Source organism: Cimex lectularius, unplaced genomic scaffold (genome assembly GCF_000648675.2).
Source record: "Cimex lectularius strain Harlan isolate CLEC.00 unplaced genomic scaffold, Clec_2.1 scaffold46, whole genome shotgun sequence".
Classification (NCBI taxonomy): Eukaryota; Metazoa; Arthropoda; class Insecta; order Hemiptera; family Cimicidae; genus Cimex; species Cimex lectularius.
Genome location: NW_019392654.1, coordinates 316,983 through 342,785, shown reverse-complemented (window position 1 = coordinate 342,785; position 25,803 = coordinate 316,983). Strand labels below are relative to the sequence as shown.

The following is a 25,803-nucleotide window of genomic DNA, read 5'->3' as shown; positions in this document are numbered from 1 at the left end:
CCTCCAGGTCACCACACGGAATCCGACAGGTGTCACAGAACCTCAAACGTGCCTCGGCCTCCCCCAGAAAACGAAACATCACAGACGATTTTCCAGACGGAGAAAAACAAAGGGGGGAAAGGCTGGAAAATGAGCAGTTGAAAAGACTCGGGGTGGCTCTGCAGTAACGCATTTCCCAAAGTCCCGATACGGGAAAAGCCTCCTGACACGGTTCTCACCTGCGATCGGGCCCCAGGTAAGCCTTCATTTTCTTCATTAGCCCTCCTGTCGTAGCGTTGTTTTTTTACAACGGACTTTACACACGTTCGGCACGCCTTTTTCGGGAAAAAAAGGCACATTTTCAACGAGTTTCGCAATTTTGTTTGCCCAGTTATATTATTTCCTTAACATTTTCTTCCCTGTTTACTCCAATGGTCGGGCTGGGGGAGGGGGGATGACTCTACAGAATTACAGGTCGGTTTTTCAACCATCGTCTTCAACCCCATTCGCAAAAAAAAAAACGAGAAAAACAGTATATATATATATATATTGCCATTTTGGATAGTTTACATCAACTTTTTTTTTTCAATTTAATCCTTGATTTTTTAATTTTTAGAATTTTTCCCAATAAAAAAACATACTCAACATTTGCACGATAAAATGGCCAAACCCCTTTAAAACAAACAATAAACAAAATTTAAATGGACTATTTTAAAATAAAACGACCTTTAAGTTGGTACAGAACACCAAAAGCCATGAATGTTTTAGAATATTATTTTGTAAAACTGGCCTTATTAGCTGACGGTTAAGTATTTGTGAAAAAAATTCTATGCCAGTTAACCGTTGACCGTAATAATTGATAAGAATGTCCCGTAAAAACCAACGTGGTTTTAATGTTTTTAAAGGTTCAACGCTTACCATCTGCAAAGCATGGGAAAGATAATTGAGAAGAAAAAAACTTCGCGGCCCTTAAGTTCGGCTGAATCCTGAACCCATTCTGAATAATTGGGTTCGACTTATCGTAAATTAAAATGCAAATCGGCTAATCCTTTTATTCTTAAAAACCCGTTCAATTGTACAATTTTTATAATCGTACTGTTTATATATACTGTACCTAGCGGTAGTATTATTATATTTGCAGGACTCAAATTGAAACTGATTTTCGACGTATATTTCCCAATTGAAAATACACCTCAAGTGTGACATTATAAAATTGTATACTAATACACGAGGTACATTTTTAATTAATTAAGCAAATAAGATTGATCAAGTGCCATATACTGCCTACATCTTTGAAAGTACAAGATGGCGTTTTGGGTTGGCCTAGTTGATTTACCAATTAAAATAAATTAGAAGTAGAAAATTTTAAAATTAAAGACACAGTAGTGTAATGTAGCAAATACCCGGCACACCTTGGAAATCGAGAAATGGAATAACAGTAAAAAAAAACCGAAGACTTGTCCGACCGCATTTAAATTGCAACGAACAAAACCGGCAAGAATTCTGCTTATTCAACATCCATAAGGACAAGACACAAGTGACAACGCGTAGACATAACCACTGATGTTGTATTAATGGGAGATTTGATAAAAACCGCTTGGCACTATGTATATTTAGTTCCAATCGTGCATAACTAGGGAGCCTGGATTTCTTATTGTGTGTCGATGTTTTGAAAATTTAAAAAAAAAAGAAACGTCTTATATTTTTATAATTAAGAACAACCGTTAAGTAATACAAAAACCATTAAAAACCGTTTTAATTAGTTTTGACTATCAGAATATGCATACTATATGCATAAATTATTTAGTAGGACTAAGTATTGTTATTGCATGTTGAAATAAGTCGCCAATAAAATATTTCTATACTTTTTAACAGTTTAACGTAATAAAGTGTATATGTACTCTACATAGATGTAAATAAAAATCAAACTTATTTGATATTTGAGCTAGTTCAGTTTCCCTGAAAACCGTTCAGACGTCAGTAGAATGTCTATTTTTCTTAACCATACTAAATATAGTAACAAAAATCTACAAATATTTCATGTTCTGCTGGACCTTGATGCGAATTCCGGCTAAATAGAATGGCAGCATAAATGTACAAACCGTTTACGCCTATGCTTTAAGAAACAATAATTCCAATGATGTATTCACGTTTTATTGACTTTCTTACTTTTCGAATAAAATTTTCAACATTCGGACGTACTAGTACCATTTAATTTTCAAAGAAAATGTGTAATTTTATTCAAGAAAAAACTTCTTCAAATATTCGGTTAAATGTATTCTATGGTCTTGTTTCTTCATAGAAATTTGCCGTTTTTAAAAGAACCACATATATTTACATATTGCTTTTATTCACAATGTCGACTTCCCTGATAGACATTTAATTTTGGGATTTTTCTCCCTTAAAACTATTTCTATCACGTGTTAAAATAATTCCGTAGCTACTTTTTTAATGGGGAAATCAAGTCATTTTGGGTGAATAGTTCAATTTTATTTGTTCTCACTGCAAAATATAAAAAGCTTAGTAAAAGAATTTTTGTAATTTCCTAACTAAAAACTAAACAGTTTTTGATATAAACCATATTGATGGTTTATATCAATATATGAAGATTAATTTCCACGTGGGCAAAGTTTGTCCCTACAAACAATGTATGCCATAAAAATCATTTTTGTCCGTCTTATTCAGTTAAAAAAGTAGCACAGAATCAGACTTCATGTCATTTAAAATTATGACGACTAAAAATTCTAAACTCTGCAATAAATTCATCTCCGTAAGGTGGGAAATTAAGAAATACATACAAAAAGCCCCTGATTTTACTTATTGTCTTATTCACTCTGTTCACATATCCCAGAATACAAAGATGCGATTTTATTCCATAATTAACATTTTAAGTGAAATAGTAATAACAACCGTTAGGAGCTCGTGGTAACGTTCAACATACCTGGAAAAAATCACTTTCTAATTTCATACCCGAATAAAAATAGTCTGCAGAGAAAGGGAATTGTGGTAGGATATTAAGAGTTCTTTGCCACCTTGTTTATGTTGAAATCAGAATTATTTAAACATATCTTGTTTCTGTCAACTTTTGCTTTCGGTTTAGCCTACAAAAATATATAATTAATACCAAATTAATTCCAAATATAAAATAAATAATTAGCACCCTCTATAGCCTGTAAACATAACGTTTCACAGAAAAAATCACGATTGGTATAGTTGTAAAGAACGTCAAATACAAGAGATCTACGTGAATAATTTGTTACAAGCAAATAAGAAAAGGAGTATTCTGTGGATTTGTCTTATTTGAACATGGAGGATGTGCTCTAGTTTTTTAAGTCAGTTCTGCTTGTGGTTTATTCAATTTATTGTACAATGAAGACTTGACATCTACTCTGGTCATACCTTTTACTGTTTGAGTTTTACATGTTATTTTCACTATAGCTGTTGTTAGTTTAAGTTTGGATTATTATAGTACAATTTAGTTTTCAGGGTTTCGCTAGGATTAGCAACAGTTTTTATTAATTTTCCTATCGCGACGATCATTGATAAAAGTTGGATTAATACGCCTTATTTCCTAGTTCTTGCAGTTGCCAGGTTTTGACGTTTCACGGTACAATCCATTGGTTTTAAGCCGGCTTTTCTCCTCAGATTTGTTCTGTTTTGTATTGGATAAAGGACATAATACCAATGGGTTTTAAAATAAACTAGTGTTGTAATTGTAATTTGTTTATATCGTTAACGCTAGCATAACGCTAGCCTAGCTCGAGTTTGGTCTCTCGTATATTTGTATTTACATTGATCGAATTTTGTTTTATAAACAACCAGGAACTGTTTTTGGTAGTAAATAACCTAACTTTAACTTTGCAATATTAAACTTCTTAAAGGAATAAAACTTGCCCGTTGAAATCCTGTCTTGTGATTTTCTCAAGATTTTATGGTTTGGGACTTGAAAAGAGTCAGGCGATAAAGAAAAACACATCCAGGCCAAAGGAAGTGCACATTGAGGAATTCGAACCTTATGAAAGTACGTTCAACTTTCCGCTCCAGGGACCTCCTCGACGGTTTTTCGACGGTGAAGTCGGAAAACTAAACCCACGTTCCGGCCGGTGTTTCTTCTGGGTGCCAAAGTTTTGGCATTTACATGCCCTAAAGACTGTCGATTCTGATTCGAAATAAGAATTTCATGTTGTCGAATGAAAAGAGGAAAAAAAATGTGTCACGGTAGCTTTTCCACGCTGTACACGGATAGTGTATTCTCGTCATAACGAGACTAATATACCTTATTGTCATGATTTTTTCTTCGATATCTCACCACCCTGTCATCCTGAATACCCACCAACAGAGGACTCTAGGATAAGAGGATCAGAGGTGATCTATTAAAAAGAAAAATAGTAAAAGAAAACGCTTTCAGGTCACAAAGGAAGTGCAAGCTGAGGTACCTGGAAACACATCATGCGAGCCCAAAGCAGGCACAATATTGTTAAATCAATTTCAAATCAATTTAATATAACTTAATTGCATTTTTACGTTTTCATTATAAAAATTCAACTATGTCGTTAAGTTATTTTAAGTATACAAACGTTTCAAATGTAAAAGTTCAATCGGACTATTATATCTTGTATTAATTGTCCTGTCGGAATTTTAAAAAAATGTTATGCAGGCTACTCGCAACACAAACTTTGTCAGTGAAATTCATACCTCAAATACGACAAAAAAGTTCGTATGAACCATGGTACGATCTCAACCACCAAGCATATATTGAACATTTTTCCAATTATCTATGATTTTCATCATAAACCTATTCGTAGCTCTTGAACTATTCATTTTAGGGAAATCCATCCCCCCTCTCACTCTCTCTCTCTCTCAAAAAAAAAAAAAAAAATTAAAAATGTCTTTTAAGAAAGCACCCTTCTAGAACTTTCGATTTAACTTTAGGTAAAAAAAACTAAATCTTTCCAAAACTACTAAATTTAAAATTGGTTAAAAAATTTAACAAACTCATTGAAAAAATTTACGGTAGAACTTGCCAAATTTCATAACAACTATTTCGTTTTCTAGCGGTATACCCTTTTGTCCAATTATTCGAACCGAAATGCTATTCACACGGTCACCACTTTTTCCCATTTAGCATAAAATTTCTGCATTTTGGTTCGGTGTAAATAAAGAAAAGGATATACGGCTAGAAATCTTATTAAACGAAGAAGTTGTTATGAAATTTGGCAACCTCTTCCTTGAATTTTTCCAATGGGATTGAAAAATTTAATTTTTTTGCTAATTTTAAATTTAGCAGTTTTTGAAAGATTTAGTTTTTTTTACCTAAGTTAAATCGAAAGTTCTAGAAGGGTCTCTTCTTAAAGGAAATTTAATGCTCTTTCCAATCTTGTTTTCGAGTTCTCTACAAAAGAATAATTCAGGAGCTACGAGTAGATTTATGACAAAAACTGTAGACTGTTGGAAGAAAACAATAACATAAAATGTTGATGATATGCGAAATGGTTGAAAAAGTACCATTGTTCATACGAACTTTTTTGTGGCATTTGAGTGTGAAATTCACTGACAAAGTTTGTGACGCGAGTAGCCTAACACCCTGTATATTTTCACTGTAACATTTCAGATCTGGCTTCTTTCAGATTCGTCTTGTGTAAGTATTTAAGTTCAATGTTCATTCATGTGAATGACAATAGGACCGTCATACTGCAAAGTACGTCATAATGAACGGCCATTTTATTAAGAAAGGAATAAATTAGTTTATGCGCAGGCGTTCTTAAGAATGATTGAAAAGCGCTTTTCGCTCGGTTTGGTTTTTCATTTTTTTAATGTTTCCTTTCCAATGATTAATTATTTTTATTGTTATTATTAATTTTTTTTTTTAAATAAATAAACACGGGTGTTTTTGAAGAGGATAGGAAGGACGGTTTGAGAACGGCTTTCCGGCGGACCCCCTATGGAAATAATTCTGATGTCTGAGATCGTGCGAAATCCGTTTTCCTCCCCCGACGGGAATTTCGCGATTTCTTCCAGGTCTCCTCGTTCATCCTTTCCCCCTTTCATAACGGTAAACCCTGCCCCCCATCAGAGGGGGCCCCCTTCAAACCAGTTTCCCAGCCAACCTTTAAGTTCATTCAACTCCCTTTTATATAATCGCCTTCTTTTTTCTTCTTCTTTCCCCTCTCTCTCGTTCTATTCTCCTGGATTTTCAGGATTCGGCCAAAATTCCACCCAAAAACCAGTGGAGTTCCAATAAAACAAAATTTCGACGTACTCGGTGTATAGAGGTTTTTAAATGTGGCCAACCGATAATATTTGTCTTCCTATATCTCCGAGTAAATAAATTCATAGTATAATATATTTCCTTTTAAAAAATACATTTGTAGCCAACTATACAACTTCAAAATATTTTATTTAATGTTAAATTTCCTCATCAGATTTGTACAGTTCTTGGAATCCTACATTATTTCATATATTAGTTAATTACAACCATTTTATTCTTTTAAACATTTTTAATGGTAATAATGATATCATTGTAAAAATTGTTGTATTATAAAAATCGCCAGTTCTTGGCTATACAGGTTAAATATTATATTTATCCAATTCAAAAGGATCAAGAAAAAATACATTGTATGTATTGTGCCTCCTTCCCTATCCAAAACTTTCTTTATTGTTAACGTGCAGTTTAAACTTCCCTCACAGGTCTCATTCACACGACCTCAAATAATAACACAATAGTAATAGTCTGTAATAAAAAACTTCTGTTTATCAATTTTTTCAATAAGAATACAAAATTTTGCAAGTGAATTGTTATAAATTTGGTTTCATCAAGAAAGAGCAGCAAATATCTTTAATTTTTTGTTCTGTGCCATTATTTGATTTTATAATTTAGCATAATTTTGTGATATTTCCAGTTAAAATAAAAAATAAAAAAACATGTTCGAAATGGATATGAAAAGTTTTTACAATATGGTCAATTCATATTAACACTTTTTTATTTCAATTTAAAGAAATTTCCATTTTAAAGAACGCCATCTACCCTTTGGGTGTCGCAGATCAAGGAGTCAAACTACTTAACAATACATGTTTCATACTTTTTCAATTAAAGTTATAAGCTACACTGGAATACGGACCCAAGATCGCTAGCATAGAAATACATGTCTGACAATATATTTCAATTTATGTATTTTGCATTTTGAAAATGGACCTGAATATTGGAAAAAATTAACTATTCTAAACAGGAAGACGTTAGCCTTCTGCAATCGCTCTATAATTCACTTATTCTTTTAATTTTGTAGTTTTATCCTTACAGATCTCTAATTAAAGATTAATTTGAAAGCGTCTTTCATAATTAAATTTTTATTTCATTTCATCAAACAGTAGTCATTTTATTTAATTTTATTCGCTTTTCTTTAACCTCTGGTTTTCCATTACACCATTCCCTAAAAGATGAAATAGAAATTTTAGGAATACATTTTGAACTTTTGGTAATTAATTCGATTAGAGGAGTAATTGACCCTGAATTAAAAAGTACACATAGATACTTAAAAAAACAGTTAAAATAAACAATTCCAAGAGGAAGCAGAGACATAATGCACATCTTGAATTTTGGAAAATCATGTCAAAGGAAACTGTGATGTGGCATTTTGTGCTAAATTCCTAAACTAGAGTACACTTTCTAAGATATATATATATATAATCTCAATTCAAAAATTGCAGCAACATCATGTTAGGTTGCTTGACAAGTCGGTATTTAAGCCCAAGTGGCCCGAAAGTTAAGAAAAAAGTTTTATATCTTTTTAATAATTACATAACACAACATTTTTATAAAATCAATTGTAATGATATGTTATGGATGTTAATAAACTCTCCCTTGTTTGTGTACAAAATATATTCTTGTAGTTTGATCATGCGCATCGTCCTGAGCTGCCTTTTTTCGCTGGTTTTGTCTGTTTCAGTTTGTTTGTTTGTGGTTTATCTCATCTCAGGCTTACAAAATTTCCGTGTTCAAACCCCCTATTTATTATTAACTAATATATAGCATTTTACCATTTTCTGTGAACATAAGTTGTACATTTAAAACTTAAATTATTTCATATTTGTTCTAGGGATGGCTGTCTGTGGATTGTATGTGTCGACATCAGGCCTCCAGGGCTCCTCTCTAGGCTCAGATGAGCACAATATTGTTCTTTTAGGCTATACTGTAATAGATATAAACACAAATCAGGTATAATTCCACTCCACCATAAAATACTTTATTTTTTTAACATTTTCTGTTTATTTTTCATGCAGATACTCGGCGTACAGGAGTATCTGGTGAAACCGACAGACTGTGATCTCAACACTAATTTCCTCTCAGAGTCGGTTAAGCAAGAGACAAGGCTGACAGAGGCCGCAATACGTACGTCAGGTGTTAACCTCCAAAAAGCTATTTCCCTTGTAAGTTTATGTACCAACTGTGGCGGTTTGTGAACTAGTAGAGCATTCATTCTTTTATGAACATTAACATTATAACTTTTTTACAGTTTGAATCTTATTCAAGATCTCTGGGCACAGATCCGGCTTCTCTTGTGCTTACTACAGATGGGCAGGCACCACTGCGTCAGTGCCTCCATCCAGAGGCGACAGATAAAGACATAACCCTCCCTTCACAATACACCTCGTTTTGTGACCTGCGAAAGGATGTTGCACGAGTCTATGGAGCAGGTGACGCAAAATTCTCCTCGATTCCTGAGATGCTCACGTATCTGGACATTCCCAATTCGTGTGATACATCATTTTTCTCCAAAGAGCTAAGAGACATGACTAACATCATCCATAGGCTCATCTCTGATGGTACGTTATTATTATTCTTATTATGTTATTTTTAGTAAAGTTCTAATAATTTTGTTAGGTAAACCAATGAAACAAAAACTGATCTTACTGTCGGATTAATATTAAAGCTTAAACATATTTGGATTAATGTTTCCCCTAAGTTTGCTTTATTTATTTATTATTCTTAAGGTTGTTTTTTAAGATTAGATTTTTGATGTTTTCCCATAAGGTTTTTTCCAAATCTAATTCAAAAGTGTGATGATACTTTGTCACAGAATAATTTATAAAATCATTGTATTGTTAAAATTATAGCTTGATTGTCCCTGATCATTGTGGCCTTCCTTTGTCAGACAAAAACATTTTGGCATTGCTATCATACCTGGATGATCAGGGATGATGGATCCCACAGATTTTCACGATGCTTCATAAATAATTTATACAGGCCAAACTGGGTTTCAGAGAATTGTCTGATCAACATTCATTCTAATTGTCTGTAATTGTTATTCGAATGGAGTGTAATTTCAGAGAATTAGTTACTTTATGAAAACGACTCTGGATTGGACCTTTCCCATTTTGTTGTGACCAGTACCCTGGTTTTGTCATCAGCAGTGCCCTTGTATTCATATATTTTAATTCTCTCGAAAGCGATCATTTTGATGCCTCTAAACCAGCAAAATATAAAAAAAGTAATCTTCTATTTCTGAAAATAAACCTTCACAAAATCGAACAACTGTTAAAAGTTTTTGAGTTTGCCAAAATCAGTTGTTGATCCCCCAGAAAAAAGGGCTGATAAAAGTGAACTATTAGATTAGTTGTAAATGGTTGCAGGGAGGATCATCAAAAGCGGTGACTTAATAAAAGCTAATAAGCTTGGCAGAAGGCATGACGGAATGGACTGATTTGAATTTTGTTATAACTGCAGAGGGGGAATTTGATGCTAGGATTGGTACCTTTTGGCAATAATGGAGATCTGTCATGAGATTCTTAGAAGAAAATATTAGGCACATTTGGGATAGTCACTAAATTAAAAAAAAAGGTTGATTAATTTTGTTATATGAATTGAATTATATTGAATAAGTAACTGAGTAAGGGTATTGAATAAGTAAGGGAGTAACTGTGAAGGACATTTCAATGTGTAGGAGATCGTGATAGCTCTGTAATTGATCTGTTGAAAGAAAATACTTTTTTTAAATAATATAAAAATAGTACAAATGAAGAATAATATAGATAATAATTTAAAATAAAAATAAAAATAAAAAAACTATCCCAACTATGGTAACCATTCAACCTCTCAGTCGACCTCAGCAAAAGTAAGATGTGTCTTGCCCTGCCATTTAATTCTGAATTCTTATAATACTGGGCATAGTGCTATAAAGAGAACTACATTTTCTGTATATTAGACATAAACCTATAAAGTGAACTATATTTTCTGTAGATTAGACATAAACCTATAAAGTGAACTATATTTTCTGTAGATTAGACATAAGCCTATAAAGTAAACAATATTTTCTGTAGATTGGATATAACCTTATGAAGTGAACTATATTCTCTTTAGATTAGGCATAACCCAATAAAGTGAACTATATTTTCAGTAGATTAAACATAAACCTATAAAGTGAACTATATTCTCTGTAATATTGAAGATAACCCTATAAAGTGACATATATTTTCTATAGATGGATATAACCTTCTAAGAATACACATACAGTGTAAATTAAAAGTGAATTCAACATCATTCGGTGTTAATTGCTATTATTTTTTTAAAGGAAAGTGTGGTCTAGTTGAAAAATTTATTAGCAGAACTCGAACCCATGACATCCGGAACCCATCAGTACTCTGGCACTTTACCACTCGAGCTCTAATGACTTCTATGACAGTGTACACAAACTTACATGATGATAAGTCGAACTGTGTTTGTGTTTTTCCCTTTTACATTTGTTTGGGATGTATAAGTTATCCCCTTAAAATTAATTATTCACGTTTAAGCCAATAAATATATCATATGGTATAGACATTATGCACCAAACTAACAAATCGTTATAGAACAAAAGTGATACTGATATATACTGATAAAACTGGCCATCGATGTGACTCATAAGTATATGAATAATGACAATAAACTTCACTTCTGAACTTCTGCCATTCAATTTAGGGAAGAAGGAAGGGAAGGAGGTGGAGGGGGAGAGAGAGAGAGTGAGAGAGAGAGAGGAGAGAGAGAGAGAGAGAGAGAGAGAGAATAATGATTTATTACAATTTACAAAATTATATAAAGTGAATAAAGTGAGTTTTGCTACATATCATTTTCGTCAAAGTTAATTGATGTTGCGATTTGTAGAAAATAAATAAGTATTTAATGAAATATCAATTTAACATGAAGAATTTATTTATTTTCTGTTTCAACTGTTCTTTTAAAAACTAATGGCAAAAGAAAAACAATTGTACAGGCAAATTTGCAGAGAATATCCTAACATAAATTATAAGTTGAATTGGAATTTTTTATTTTGTCCTAGTTGGATATATAATTTACATTTTTTTCAGGATTTAGGATTTTATCTAATTTAAACTATCATCTAATTCTTCAGGAATTTGTAATTCTACAAACAGTTGTTTTCTAAATAAATTGTACGATTTGCAGTGGAGAATTATATGGGTCATCGAATCTTCATGACTTTCGATACTGCCAAGACAATAGGGACCAGGGTATAGTTCAATTTTATAGGATGAATTTGTTAGGTAAAGCCTGGGAAACTTGTTGTTTCCTGTTCTGACTTGGCATAAACTTTTATCATTTCAAATGGGATATTAAGATTAATATATGAGGCTTCAAAGTTGGTGATTATATATNTATACTTATATATATACATATATATATATATGAATCTGCGGATAAACAGTCATACACTTTACTTAAGAAATGGTTTTTCATAGACTATCAATGCATTTTTGTGTTTTGTAAATACTTCAACCTCTTGCCAAAATCCCCATCATGGTCACACTATTAAACAAATTGCACCAATTGTATGTTGTTGTTTTTTTGTGTGTGTGTGTGTGAAAAATCAAATCATTAAACTTCTGATAACATAATTTTGGCAGCCTGGCAAATTTATCCACCGATTAAGGGTTATTTAAATTATTCAGTTCACTATTTTTTGACTAGTTAGTATTCAATTCACTAGTTAGTGAAAAATGGTAAAAAGGAGGGAAAATTTGAAAGGTAGATTGAGATGGGAAGTTAGTGTCCATGTGGATCGAAGTCACTGTAGCTCAGTTGGTAGAGAAGCAGCGTATCTAACCGAAGGTCATGGGTTCGAATCCTGCTTGTGACATTGACTTTTTTTATCTCAACTAAAAACCTTAATTAATTGAAAGATATTTTAAATATTAGGACCTGTGGTGGGTGTGTTTTTGGGGTAACCACAATAAAGTCTAATCAAATCTAATTTGTATTTTTTACAAATTTTTCAAAATGTAAGGGGACTACACTTCTACACGACATAAAAGGAAACTATTTGCTAACAAATCCAAAAGGACCCCCTTTGATTCAGAGAATCTTAGCAAAGTAATAAAGATTTAAAGAAGAATAATGAAAATAAATCTGTACCTTTCCATGCGATGCAGTGTGCCAATATGGTTTTCTATATAATATCTCATTTTTCAAATATTTCTCATCTTCAGTTCACTTCATACTTCAGTATGTACCTGGCAAAAAATTGTCCTTTGGGATGGAATTTCAAAAAATCCTTTCTTAGCAGCTATCCATGCCATTGTAGGAATACTAGATAATTTTAGGATAATAATAATAATATTATGAATAGGAGATATTTTAAAATTAAAATGTGTGAATTGACACTCCAGAAAAAGTCTTGGGTCTACTTAACATTTCTTATTTTACAGACAGTTAGGTAGCAGCCCAGATATGTTTAGCTTAATTACAGGTAATTTGCAAGGCTTGTCTTTCGGTGAGCTTCACTGGCTTTTCAAGATCAGAGGTGATCTTTTATATCTGAATGGTGGCCCCATTCGGACTCTGGGAAATAACGTATTTGCAATTCTGGTGTTAGGAAGGACATTGTTCATTTTTTGGCTGAATGCATCATTTTATCAGAGATCCACCGTTTACGCTTGAATTATTCTGTAATTGCAAAAGGCCAGCTTAGTGTTATATTTAAGTATAATTTTAGGACCGCGGTAGCCGAGTGGTTAGCATGAGAGACTCTCATGCCGCGGTCGTGGGTTCGATTCCCACTGTCGCCTCTGGCCCTTTTTTCCCGATAACCCCCAATTTGAACTTGAGCACACAAGAATTCGTACCATGGCTAATATGCAAGATCATAAGGCCAATAAAAAAAAAAAAAGTATAATTTTAGGAATTTAATTAAATATGCTCGACAGACCTATGTGCTGCATAATACTTTATTTTTTCTTATTTAATTGTGTTTCATTGTTATGTACTATACAAATAATAAAGTATATTATTAATATATATGTAGATAGGGATGGAATTTCAAGAAATTCTTTCTTAGTGACTATCCATGTCATTATAGGAATGCACTGTCGAATTTCAGCCCTTTAGATCCAGTGGTTTGGTCTGTGCGTTGTCTGTCAGTCAGCCACAAACAAACACCACACACACACACACACACACACACACACACACACACACACACACACACACACACACACATAGATAGTGTTCTTTTTTTTTTTTTTTTTTTAATGTATAAATTATTCCATTGTAATTAATTATTCACATTTGTAGCGGATACATCGTATTGTATAGATGTAATGTACCAAACAAACAAGTAGTTCTAGAACCTAAAGAAACACATATTTTAAAAAAACTGATACGTCGATTTGACGAATAAAAAACCGATAAATCGTTCCTTACAAATAATAAAAAATAAATAAGAAAAAAAGGTTATCGCTAATCTCGAATTTCTTATAATGAAAGAGATAAGATGTTCCCCCGAGATTGATTCCTCGGCCACGTCGTATTTGCCTTTCGAAATCTTCGCTCCCCTGGTAGGATAATTGGGTGAGAGAATATTAGAGAAGAAAGCACTGGGTCTACCCCAAAATCCCGGATAGGCGGTTTTTTTTTTCACAGAGGCCAAAACCGCCGATACCCACTCTTTCCCGTTTGCAATTTTTCTAAAAAGGAGCTCGAATTTTCACCGATTCGTCACTTTTCCCAGTTTTCGTCCTGTATCAGCATTTTTCCCCCTTTGGAACCCCTTCCACGCGGCGTTAACGCGGACACGTAGCATAGAGCCTAATAACAATTTGAAACAGACCGACTTATTTCTGCCCTGATTGATAATTGATTATTATTTTTTCCCCCCCAAGGATACAAGTTTACCGAGGTCGAGACGATACAGCTCTACCTGGAACCTGGAATTTGGTAAGTTTAAAACTTACTTAATTTTAAAAAAAATAACTTAATAATAAGGCACAGGTTTTAATTTTTAAGTAATTTTATAGGTATTAATTACACAGATGCTTTATTTTTTGGATTTTGATTTATTAGGCTCAAATCCGCACATGTAAGTAATATACATACACTGCAGAGCTGAGCCTATCACTAATTGCAGTCCACCGACAATTTCAGCTTTTTTAAATTTAGAATAACTTGCTGGCACTCCTTGAGAAACACCTCGGTGTTGGCAGTCTGGGTCAGACCTCGGTCTCATCCATCCAGAATCTAGTCACTAGGTTGTGCTCCGGTGGAGGGTGCTGTGAACAGCTAGGTCGATTCAGCACCCAATGTGTGCAGTTCCAAACCCATTCACACTCACACTCATTCTTAAATTTATTCTCTCCTATTTACCTACCATTCACTCATTCACCTGATATTCCTCAATCACCCTTTAGACATATAACTAACCTAATTGAGGGTCGATGGTGTATTTGATATTGCACCCTCGACCCTCTCACAGTACATAATCATGGAAATACATACATTCATTATTAACAAACACCAGGGACACAAAACTATCAGTACATACAATAAAATAATCAAGTATTGTATATCTAACCTTATGGAGGGTTGATGGTGTACTCAGTATTCCACCATTGGTCCTTTCATACTACACATTCATACTAATAAATGCATTCATTCTCAACAATGCTAAGTACTCAGAATTATGTACAATAAACCAGCCCTGTTTCTTCCAAGAACAGGACTGAGATATTCGCTGCCGTGCTGAAGCACAATTCTCATATCAGGTGGCATTTCACCTCACTCTATATTGAGACAAGGAATTACACCCTTCAATTAAGTTGCTGCATGCCGGGCACAAATGCAGGCTTTGGCCTAAAATAAGTGTCTTTGTGTCAACCTCAGCCTATTGCTCATCGGGTAAGGATGACCCTTCTACTTTGAAACAGATGCTATATTACTGATAATGATAATTACAAAAAATAAATTAACTCTAAACAAAGTATTTATTAAGTACACATTGTGAATAGACAGTTACATAACATTTTAATTATTTTTTTACTACAACGTATTTTATCAATATTTATTATTATAGTAATTACATGTTTAACAGCGAAGATAGTTTACACCCTTACAATAATTTAAAGCCAGCTATTACATAATTTTCTAATTATAAATCGCTTTGACGTGTGTATGTAATTTTATTTATTTAAACTGGCCATTACTCGTCATACAATTACTTCACAAAATAATATTTACTTTTAAATAATTTGCCTAATTTTTTGTCAAAGCAGTCAATTTTATTTTCCGTTCGTTACTGAGAAACCAAAATTGCATTGTTCAGTTAATAAAATATACTTTATTTATGAAAACTTACTAATCACTGATAGATTTATTTAAATAAAATCTATCTTGTAAGAAGTAGGCATTCTTGAACAATGAATAGCCAGATTAGGCCATGTCCATTGGTAGGGCGTCCACTCGATGTAATCTACCAACACTGAAGAGAGCTCACCTAAAAGAGTAAAAAATGTTCTGTAATTAAATATAATTATCTCAATGAACTGGCTGAACATTGTCCATGAATACCTCCACTTCCAGGAATATATACACTGACGGACAAAATAAATGCACTACTCTTAAATTTTATTGTATTTAGGTTTATTCATATCAAAAATAGGTTTGGTTGTAAAAATAAGTCATTTAAAAAGAAAATGTTTATTACCTAATTGTAAAAAAAAAATTAATTTAAAAAAAATATATTAAGTAAAAAAAATAAAAAAAATTCAGAAACAAATGAATTTTTTTAATGTGTTTTACATCTTTGCATTCCTTGAAAAAGATTTCTCAGGAATTTTTTCCCATTCATCAAAAATGACCGTTTCCAACTCTTGTAGGGTGGTCGGACCTGGGTTTTGCCATCGTTCTCGTGTTAACATTCATGTGTTAGATTGGGTTCAAATCTGGACTTCGAGCTGGCCCCAGCTAAACTCTATTACAACCTCAATCAGGTAGTCATCCACAGTACACACTCTATGGGGCCTGGCAATATCCTGCATTAGCAAGGATCTCTCACTGATGTGGTGGGCAAATGGCTCTACATCTTCGATTATGTCTTGTTGAAATGTAGTGAACACTTCTGTGAAGTTAGAGAACTTCCTCACACTGCAACCATTTTGGTGTGGGTGCCCAATGAAATGCCACCCCAGACCATCAATGACCCACCATGGAACTCCACCTGAGGACACATACCGTTCTCCAGAGTATCTCTATATGTAATTACACTCATCTGAAGATTTGAGGCAACTAACAAGTCATCTCTAAAGAGAACTGTTCCCACTCTTCCAATGTATAATTCACATGTTCCCATGCAAATTGAAGCCTGGCCATTTTCTGAACTGTGGTAAGAAGAGGTCCATGAGTCGGGTGCTGAGCCCTACGGTTATTTTCATTGAGCCTTCTTACAGTCCTGGAGGAAATCGAAATATTTTGGACTTATCTTATTAAATTTCTTATGTCATGTAATGCTGCGGTTTTGTAGAGCATGATGACGGATGAATCTACCGAAGAAATTACTGTAGAGTGATTTACATTTGGTCTCCTTGTGACTTTGTGCTGACTATATCCTTCATCTAATAATGTTATGACCCTGACACTGACACATTCACTCAAAAGCCTGACTGGACCCATTGAAGAAGGTTTACAAATAAGAATAATATCAAATGAATTCAACAAAGGAAAAATGTTAGCTGAAAGGGACTTTTAGGCATAGCAAAATGGAGGGGCATAATGCTACTGTTTTGCAAATGAGTTTAATCAGTACAAAATTAAACAAAGCATTTACTTTTTATTTGGACTGTGGTAGCTTCTAATTACCTGTAACTAATGTAAAAAGATAACAGATTTAATTTTAAATTAAATAAATTAGTGCGTTAAATTTGGCCATCAGGGTATTAAAACAATAAGTAATAAATAAGTATTAAAACAAAAAAATAAAAATCATTTGAAAAAGGAGCTATTATATGCGAAGAACCCTAGCTGATGTAGCATTATTCTGATATTTAATTTAATTTGATCGGCCAGGATGTTATGTCATTTTCAGACTCAATGAAAACAAAAATAAAATACTAATAAGCTATAATACTAGTTTAATTCTAAGTGCAGAATAGTGGTGAAGGTATGGTAATACTACTAGACATTATAGGTGTTCTTTGCTCGAGTGAGCATTTATCATCCATTCAATACACTCTCTTTGGATGATACTAAGCTTATTGATTAGTTTTGTCTTGGCTACAATGTTTGCCAAATTTGCATTTGATAGTTAACAAATAAGATTAGTAAATAAGATTCACACGTTGCTTCATTTTGTTAAATTGCAATACGTATTTACTAAATTTGTTGTGGTATATCTTTAAATTATGCATTAAGTATTAGTATTAAGTAAAGAAAAATTACTCCTTTATTTTTCTGAACTATGCCACCAGGTTTTATTTCTTGACAGCTTTTCGGCCAGCATACGACCCCCTCCTCAGCCTTTTTATAATTGGTTGACTTTTTATATTTGACTAGAGTCCATACAACAGCAGTGTTAAATTCTCAGTGGCTATCAAGAAATAAAAACTGGTGGAACAGTTAAAAAAAATAAAGGAATAATGTTATGCAAAATACCGCCATACGTACAGGTTATATAATTATGGCTTAAGTTTATGTAATGTTTTATGTTATGTGTGACAATAAATATGTATATATCGAACATAAAATGTTGTGTAATCAGGATTGGATTCTCAGCGACTTATGAAGTGGCCACGGGGAGCTATTTAGTGAAGTGATACTTATTTTACTTATTAAATATTAATCCATTTAATTTTTCGTGGTCAATTGACCAAGTTACTTCTTTCCATGTAAGGTTCCAGAGAGGATCGAAGTCATGATAGCTCAAGTGGTTAGAGCACTTCATATTGGGCCGAAAGTCGTGGGCTCTGACACTGACTTTTTTATCTTTACCAAGACCTTACATGGAAATAATAATTAATTGAAAGAAGTAACTTGGTCAATTGACCACTAAAACGTAAATGGATAAATTATTATTCCACTTTGCGTGTCTATTTTATTCTGTGCATTTCTTATTATTTTCTGTTCGATATATACATATTTATTGTCATACGTAAAAACTTTATGAAATGTATTATTTATTATATTCCAACTGGAGCTTTATACTATTAGTAGTATAAAGGATAAATGTTTGTATGTTTTCATTTATATTACTGGGAACGATGGTAGCCAAGTGGTTAGGGCCAGACCCCCAGCTCGTAGACCTTAGGTTTTCGGTCTGATTTCCACTATCTCCTTAGGATTCCTGTTCCTATAACTAATACACACTGTCGCTGACTAATATGTAAACCAAGGCCATTAAAAAGTTTTCATTAATCAACTTTTTTATACAGTTCAAAAGATGAGGAAGTGGATAGCAATTGCGTAGTACGAGCACGTGGCCTACCCTGGCAATCCAGCGATCAGGACATTGCTAAATTTTTCCGAGGACTTAATATAGCAAAGTAAGTAAAGTAAATAGTTAGAAAAAGTTGGGAATTTATATACTATATTATACATAATGTAAAAAGAAAGAATATTATTAAATAACAAGTGCAATAAGGTCAGACTTTGTATGCCCTGTTGTATCAATGTTTACAACTGATAATTTCTTTTATCCTTCTATGCTCTTTATTTCCTTATATTATATCTACTTCAGGAGTGTATAATTGGTGAACATTTAATCAGAGTTTTAAACAGAAAATCTTGTATAGTGCATTGTAAAAGTAATCATACCAGAAAAAAATGATTATTTTTATATAATTTTAAGAATTAATTAGATCCTATTCAATATCTGACTCTTCATAATTAAATTTCAGGGGAGGTGTTGCTCTCTGTTTATCTCCAGTTGGTCGTAGAAACGGGGAGGCATTAGTACGCTTTGAATCACCTGAACACAGGGACATGGCACTGAAAAGGCACCGGCACCATATTGGTAATCGCTACATCGAGGTGTACCGAGCACTTGGAGAAGACTTTGTCAATGTGGCTGGAGGTATGAACAAAGTTTATTTTATTTAATTTATTTATTTATTTTTATTTATTTAGTTGTTTTTTTTAATGGTAACAATTCAAAATGGTCATTTCATTAGGAGCAAACAACGAGGCTCAGGCCTTTTTGACCAAAGGTGCCCAGGTCATAATAAGAATGAGAGGCCTACCATATGACTGTACTGCCCGCCAAGTAATGGACTTCTTTGAAAACGGTGAGAATAGTGTAAGTGTTATGGACGGCGAAGAGGGGATACTTTTTGTTCAAAAACCTGATGGGAGGAGTACTGGGGATGCCTTTGTGCTCTTCAAGGAAGAGAAAGACGCACCAAAAGCTCTCTCCAGGCATCGTGAATCTATTGGCGCTCGTTATATCGAACTTTTTCGGAGCACCACTGCCGAAGTTCAGCAGGTATGAAAATTTAATTTATTTTTTTCAAATATAAGTACATAATAATTAATCCAAATCTTTGTTTCATGCTTTCTGTATTTTATTTTATTTTTTTTATAATTAATGTAAATAAGGGATGTCAGTAAGTATTTTAAAATGTTTTACACTATTTGTTGTATAAATGATATAGAATTGTACATTATTGAATATATTTGAAAATATATTATTGACTTTGCATAAATTGAATATATTTATTTGAAAAAATTGATTTTGCATAAATTCTCTTTTAGGTCCTGAATCGAGCGATGATTACTCCTGAACAAATAAAGCCAGTGGCACCGCCAATTCAGCCGATGCCAGCAGTTCCACTTCTACCTCAGCACCTCATCACATCAGGTACTATGAAGGACTGCATACGATTACGTGGACTGCCATACGAAGCACAGGTTGAAAACATACTCGAGTTCCTTGGCGAGCATGCCAAAAATATAATATTTCAAGGCGTGCACATGGTGTATAACAGTCAGGTTTGTTGTTTTATTATATTAATGTAAATTAATGTTTTGATTATGAAATAGACAGCTTCTATAATTTAATGGTTAATTTACTTGATACAAAGATAAAAAATTAATTTTTATGATATATTTTTAATACATTTATTGGAATATGTTTTTGTTATATATGTAGGGTCAGCCAAGTGGTGAAGCTTTTATCCAAATGGACAGCGAAACGTCCGCTTTTAATGCTGCTCAATTACGACATAATCGGTAACATATTTCATAAACAAAGGTTATCCAAATGGTGATTATAATGTTCCCAATTTTTTTTTCTCTCAGGTACATGAATTTTGGAAAGAAACAGCGATACATCGAAGTGTTTCAATGTTCGGGGGATGACATGATGCTTGTGCTCTCTGGAGGACTGCCTCTCCCAGGACAGTTGAGCCCTCCAATGGCACCGGTGGCCGCACCCAAGACAGTAGCAGGGGCCACGGCACAAACAGTAGCAGCCACCTCCGCACTCCTTTCGCCAGGTATTTACGAATACGGCGCACCGGGCGGGGGCCAGCAGGAGTTGCTGTTCCATGGCTTTGGGGCCGGACAGGTGGCACAAGTCCCACTAGCGGTCCCACCGCCCCCCCAGCAGCCCCCGCCAGGCCTATTTGTCCTTCCAAAGTTTGTGGTGCCGCAGCTCAAACGCACCTGGAACCAAGCATTCATTCCGGCTCACTCGCCCCACCACCCTTCCCACCCGGCACATTTGAACCCTTACCAACACTTCGGACCCACTCCGAAATACCCTAGACCCGTCATTTCAACATTTTTCCCTACGATTTAGACTTTACTCAAGCTAAATACACTGTCAACTTCATGATGATTTACAAAAGGAATTAAGCGATTAATTGTTCATTTTACGGGTCAATTACATAGGCTGTACCTTTCACATTTACAAGATGGATTTTCATTAAATTTTAACAATTATTACTACATTAACTTTTTTTTATGAGATGAATCAATGAAACAAAGGGAATGTTTTTCTTTGTTTTATTTTAAGATGTAAATTATTAATCGACTCATTTTTAAAAATTACTTAATAAACTTTCAAGCTGAATCTATGAAATAAAAAGTAATTACAATTTAAAATATGAGCCAATTTAGTTAGATAGACCCATTTCCTTATTAGGAATTAGGATTTTTTTTCAATGATTATAGTAATAAAGATTCCCATTTTTCATAATATGTTATACCAAGACATTTTGGTAGGGGTATCCTACATTTTAAAATTTTAAAAAACAATTTCCAATCAAATTTAAAGATTTATTATTAAATTGTATCGTTTTAATTGTAATTGTTTAAAGCTAGATCGTAATAACCTCTCTCCCAAATTTCCCAGGCTTGTTAAGTTCCCAGAACCGAGTGAGACATTCTCATTCCACAATTAGTTTTTGTATTTCATTTTTAAGATCTTAATTTTTTTCTCTATATTTAAGTTATTCGTTATCACATCGTATCCGTCCATAAAGGCCGGATGCTTTTTTTTAACGTACTTACTTACTCTTTAAGGCATGTTTTTAAATAAGGAGAGTGCAATATGATTATATTTTTAGATTTACAAATAATTAATAAGGTCTTATGTTTTTTAGTTTATAAGCATTCCCTAATTGTTTGAACCGACATTCCATTTGGTTGTGTTTAGTTTCATTTCTTAGAACTTCCTTAAGGTCAAGTACTTAAGCTTCCTTTAGTTCTCATTTTAATTACTATTGAAGTTTAGTAGAATTAAATTTTTAAAAAATCAAATTTTATGTACTTATCAAATGAAAATATATGAAATTTTATTTTATGATATAATATTTTTGTTGTTTCTTTTTTCTTTTTTTTAATTATTAAAATATAGTTCAAAACAGCATGTTTTTTTATTTGGTCATTGTACTTTATTTATTTATTTTTTTAATGGTTTTTAAGTAACCATAGTAGATCTTAATGATATTCTCAATCTGTTTATTTTCTTATTTATTTGTGGCTTGTACATTATTTTAAATCACTTTTTGTATTATTTATACAATTGTACAGAGTACTATGCCAAAAAAGAAATTTTTAAAAAGAAAATATTGATTGGGAATATTGACAAAGATAAATAGATTTTGAAATTCGGAGATTGTGGTTTTTACAGCTCTTTACGGCGTGTGGTCAATTTAAAATAAGAAATTGGAAGTTCCAGAAGATATTTTACGATGCACACTTTCATTATTTGAGAAAATTCCAAGTTCTTTTCAGTGCTGCCCACGCTCAGAGCATTTTTATGAATTTGAACCACCCGACCCCCTTACCCAATATTAAGGACATTTGTATCGTTACACTGTAATTTTGGTGAAGAGGTGAAGGCAGTTGCATTATATAGAAAAAATACTGGAGCCGCAGGAGCTGCGCTAAAGTGGAGTTGGGAAGGAGTGGAGCTTATTTCATCTCATTCCTCTTTTTCTCTTTTTTCCCTCACACACATATACAACATACACAATTTTCTATCTATCTATCTCTCTTTCTCTTTCTCTTAATTTCATTAATTTTTGGTGTATTTATAGAAGGCAACCGTCCTGAAAATACTTGGAAAAGGATGTGGCTTTTGGTGGTGCGGATTATATATATTTTTAATTCACAATTTGCGAAATTATGAAGTGGTTATTTTCATTTTTCTCATTTAAGTTTTTTGCTTCTTTTTATTTTGTATTTTACTGTATTTTCAAGGTTGTATTTTACATTTTGTTCAAAAATTTAACTTTCAATTTTATTACATAAAAACACCCAAACATCAATTATGAAAAAGTATTAAATCAAGTGTGGTAAATGCATGACTTTTAAAGTTTATTACTATTATTATTTTTTAAATAAAAATATACATAATCAAAACTAAAACAAATAATTGATATCACAACAATTTCAAAAACTCATATGTGCACAATTAAATCATTTGAGACAGAAAACTTTTAGGAAGAAAAAGAAAATAAACCACATTTTTTATTTTTAAACTGGGTGAGTTTGTTTTATATATATATAAATACATATAAGTTTTTAATTTTTAAATACAAACTATAATATTATATTTGTGTTTGCTCTTATACCAGTTATTAGCGTATTAACTGCACGATGGTATCACAAGTCATCATTAAAATTTAAAAAAGTTATGGTTTTGATCTAACACTTATTGCAGTTAATGCGTTAAATGGCAGCATGCTTCTTTAATTTTTTTTTAATTAATTAATTTTGAAGTTTGATTTTTGTGACTAACGCACATGGTATTTTTGTCTGTTCTTTTTTTTTTGGTGGTGAAAAATTTTTGGATGTGGTGTACTTTTTTTTATAATATTAATCAGTTTATTGAATCACTATTTTGGGTAATGGAAAAGGAAAACGGGCTGGTTTATGTAGTGGGGATACAATGTAAACATAAGTTTTAGCTTGTCTCCAGGGTTTGAACAGATTTCTGGTAGCTTCTGGTCTTTTGTCGCCTAAACATTTTCAAAAGTAAATAATAAATAATTGTTTAAAAACAATTTATCGCTTTGACTATGATTTACAGTATTTGTCAAATGAATGTGTTAGTAATAAATTGGAATTTATTTTTATTTTACAATGAAAAGTTAATTATTAATACATTCATGATGATTAAGATTTTTTTTAATAGCTTTATTTTTAGTCATTTTCAGGATAATTTTTGGGAAACCGAATGGAATGTTAAAAAAAATAATTCTAAGCGCACATGCTTTTGTAATTAATCATACTATTTTAAACAATTGTTCCTTATATCCTTGTTATCCTGCAATACATCCTCAGTTGAATTATTGTGCACCATTTGCTTATTTTTTTCCTGTTTTAAAGAAGAAAAAAAATCTAATTTAGATCACGGGAAAAAAAATTCCTCCACATCCTCAATTTTTTACTGAGGATTTAAAAAAGAAAGGACAAAAATGAATGTTTTTTTTTTAACAATGTTTAAAATGTTATAATTAAGGATTAATTAAGATAATTAAGGATAAGTATTAATAAAAAAATTCTTTAGGAGGTGGTGTGGGGCAATATTTAATACCACCCCCACGTGGCTATGTCATCTGGACTTACCCCTCGCCACCAGTGTCACCGCCACACCAGTTGCTCATCATGTGCCCAGAAGCTCCGTACCCACCCGTTGAGGTGAGTGACATCCACCCAGTTTCTAGCGTAGCGCACTAAATACGTAAGCTTATTTATAAATACCAATAGATTCTTCTTAAACCTTTCAGTATTTATGTAAACTAATAGAAGAACATTGATTTGATGTCAAACATGAAATTTTTGATGTTATGAACAATTGAACAGTTGTTGGAACACTTTCACAACATTGGCAGTCATGTAATTATTCAAGAACATTGCAATTATTTATATTTAAAATTAATTGACAGCAAGATTGAAGTTAATTGTAGATGGTATATAAAATATTTTAAGCTTTGTAAATGGTTGACATTCTGTTTAATAGTCATGATTTTTTTATTTCTTTTTCAGAGGTGGGGTGGTCTTGACTGCCATGGTAACCTGATGTCACAGATGCCACCACAGGCACAGGCATCGACCTGTGCCACAAACCACGCTTAGCACCAAATACAAAATGACAGATTTAAAAAATAATAATAATAATTTAAAGACTTTAAAATGTGCACTTTTTTATTTAAATAAAAAGAGAAGAGATCTAGTTTTTGAAACCTAGTGCAATATAATAGTCATATGTAGGTATATATACATAAATACATAAAAATGCACTTTTATTTAGCATCCTTATGTGTATTTTATGTAATGTATATATGCAATATATATGCAGATTTATATATATATATATATACATACTAAAGAGAATTTATTTGAGATAAAAGAGATATAAATGAATTAATATATTGTTATTATTGATAGTAGTCATATTTAATTTTGACCTTTCTCCTTGAAGTAAAACGTAAATGCATGTTCTCATCATGTTATTTTATAAAAATATATGTCCAATTTAAAAAGAAAATTATCTTTTGGCTTCGTGCAATATACATTTTTATCAAAATCAGTTTCCAGAGTTTTCTTTCCTTTGACTAGTTGAAATTTCACATTGAATCGGGTATTTTCAGTGAATAAAAAGAAGCAAACTTTCATTTAGAGGCATGGTGAAATAAAAATTGGATTGTTTGTTTTTTCCAGGAACTAGACAACCATCAAACTCATTTTCTTCTTTGATGGTTGTCTTGTTCCTAAAAAATAAACCAAGAAATATAAAAAGTCAACAACCGTACAAGAAGAGTAAAAAAAATGGGTTTTGTCAAATTAATTGCCAGAATAAAAGCATGTTAAATTGGGTGTGTGCTAATATGACATACATATAGAGAGAATTGATATATATATATAAATTTTCAATTTGAGAGACATTACTTATGTGAGTGAATGAGATATGTAGCCAGGTTACAGAATGACTTTTATGAAATGAGATAGCTAAATAGCATCAATTTTCTAATAGTACAAAACAACTATTTTAAAACATTTTTTCTAATGCTATAAAAAAAATTCAATCATAACATTATATTTTCGGGATGGACATACATCAGAAA

At 32.5% G+C, this 25,803-nt stretch overlaps 1 protein-coding gene across 5 annotated transcripts; it reads left to right on the top strand.

The window, feature by feature from the left end:
• LOC106672854 (RNA-binding protein fusilli) lies at window positions 1–25,052 on the top strand. 5 transcript variants are annotated; one of them, XR_001341316.2, is made up of 14 exons: window positions 1–235; window positions 8,073–8,191; window positions 8,257–8,403; window positions 8,490–8,799; window positions 14,125–14,179; window positions 18,661–18,771; window positions 19,126–19,301; window positions 19,399–19,709; window positions 19,979–20,215; window positions 20,376–20,455; window positions 20,525–20,721; window positions 24,246–24,376; window positions 24,466–24,574; window positions 24,725–25,052. XR_001341316.2 is itself a non-coding variant. In XM_014404598.2 (13 exons), the coding sequence occupies exons 2-13, from the start codon at window positions 8,075–8,077 to the stop codon at window positions 24,812–24,814; spliced, it is 1,962 nt and encodes a 653-aa protein (XP_014260084.1). In that variant the 5' UTR covers window positions 1–235; window positions 8,073–8,074; the 3' UTR covers window positions 24,815–24,867. The 5 variants fall into 5 exon arrangements, 3 of the variants coding, with proteins under 3 accessions (XP_014260084.1, XP_014260085.1, XP_014260083.1); XR_001341315.2 differs by having other exon boundaries at window positions 24,466–24,648; window positions 24,725–24,817; XM_014404598.2 differs by lacking the exon at window positions 24,466–24,574 and having other exon boundaries at window positions 24,725–24,867.
• The last annotated feature ends 751 nt before the right edge of the window (window positions 25,053–25,803 follow it).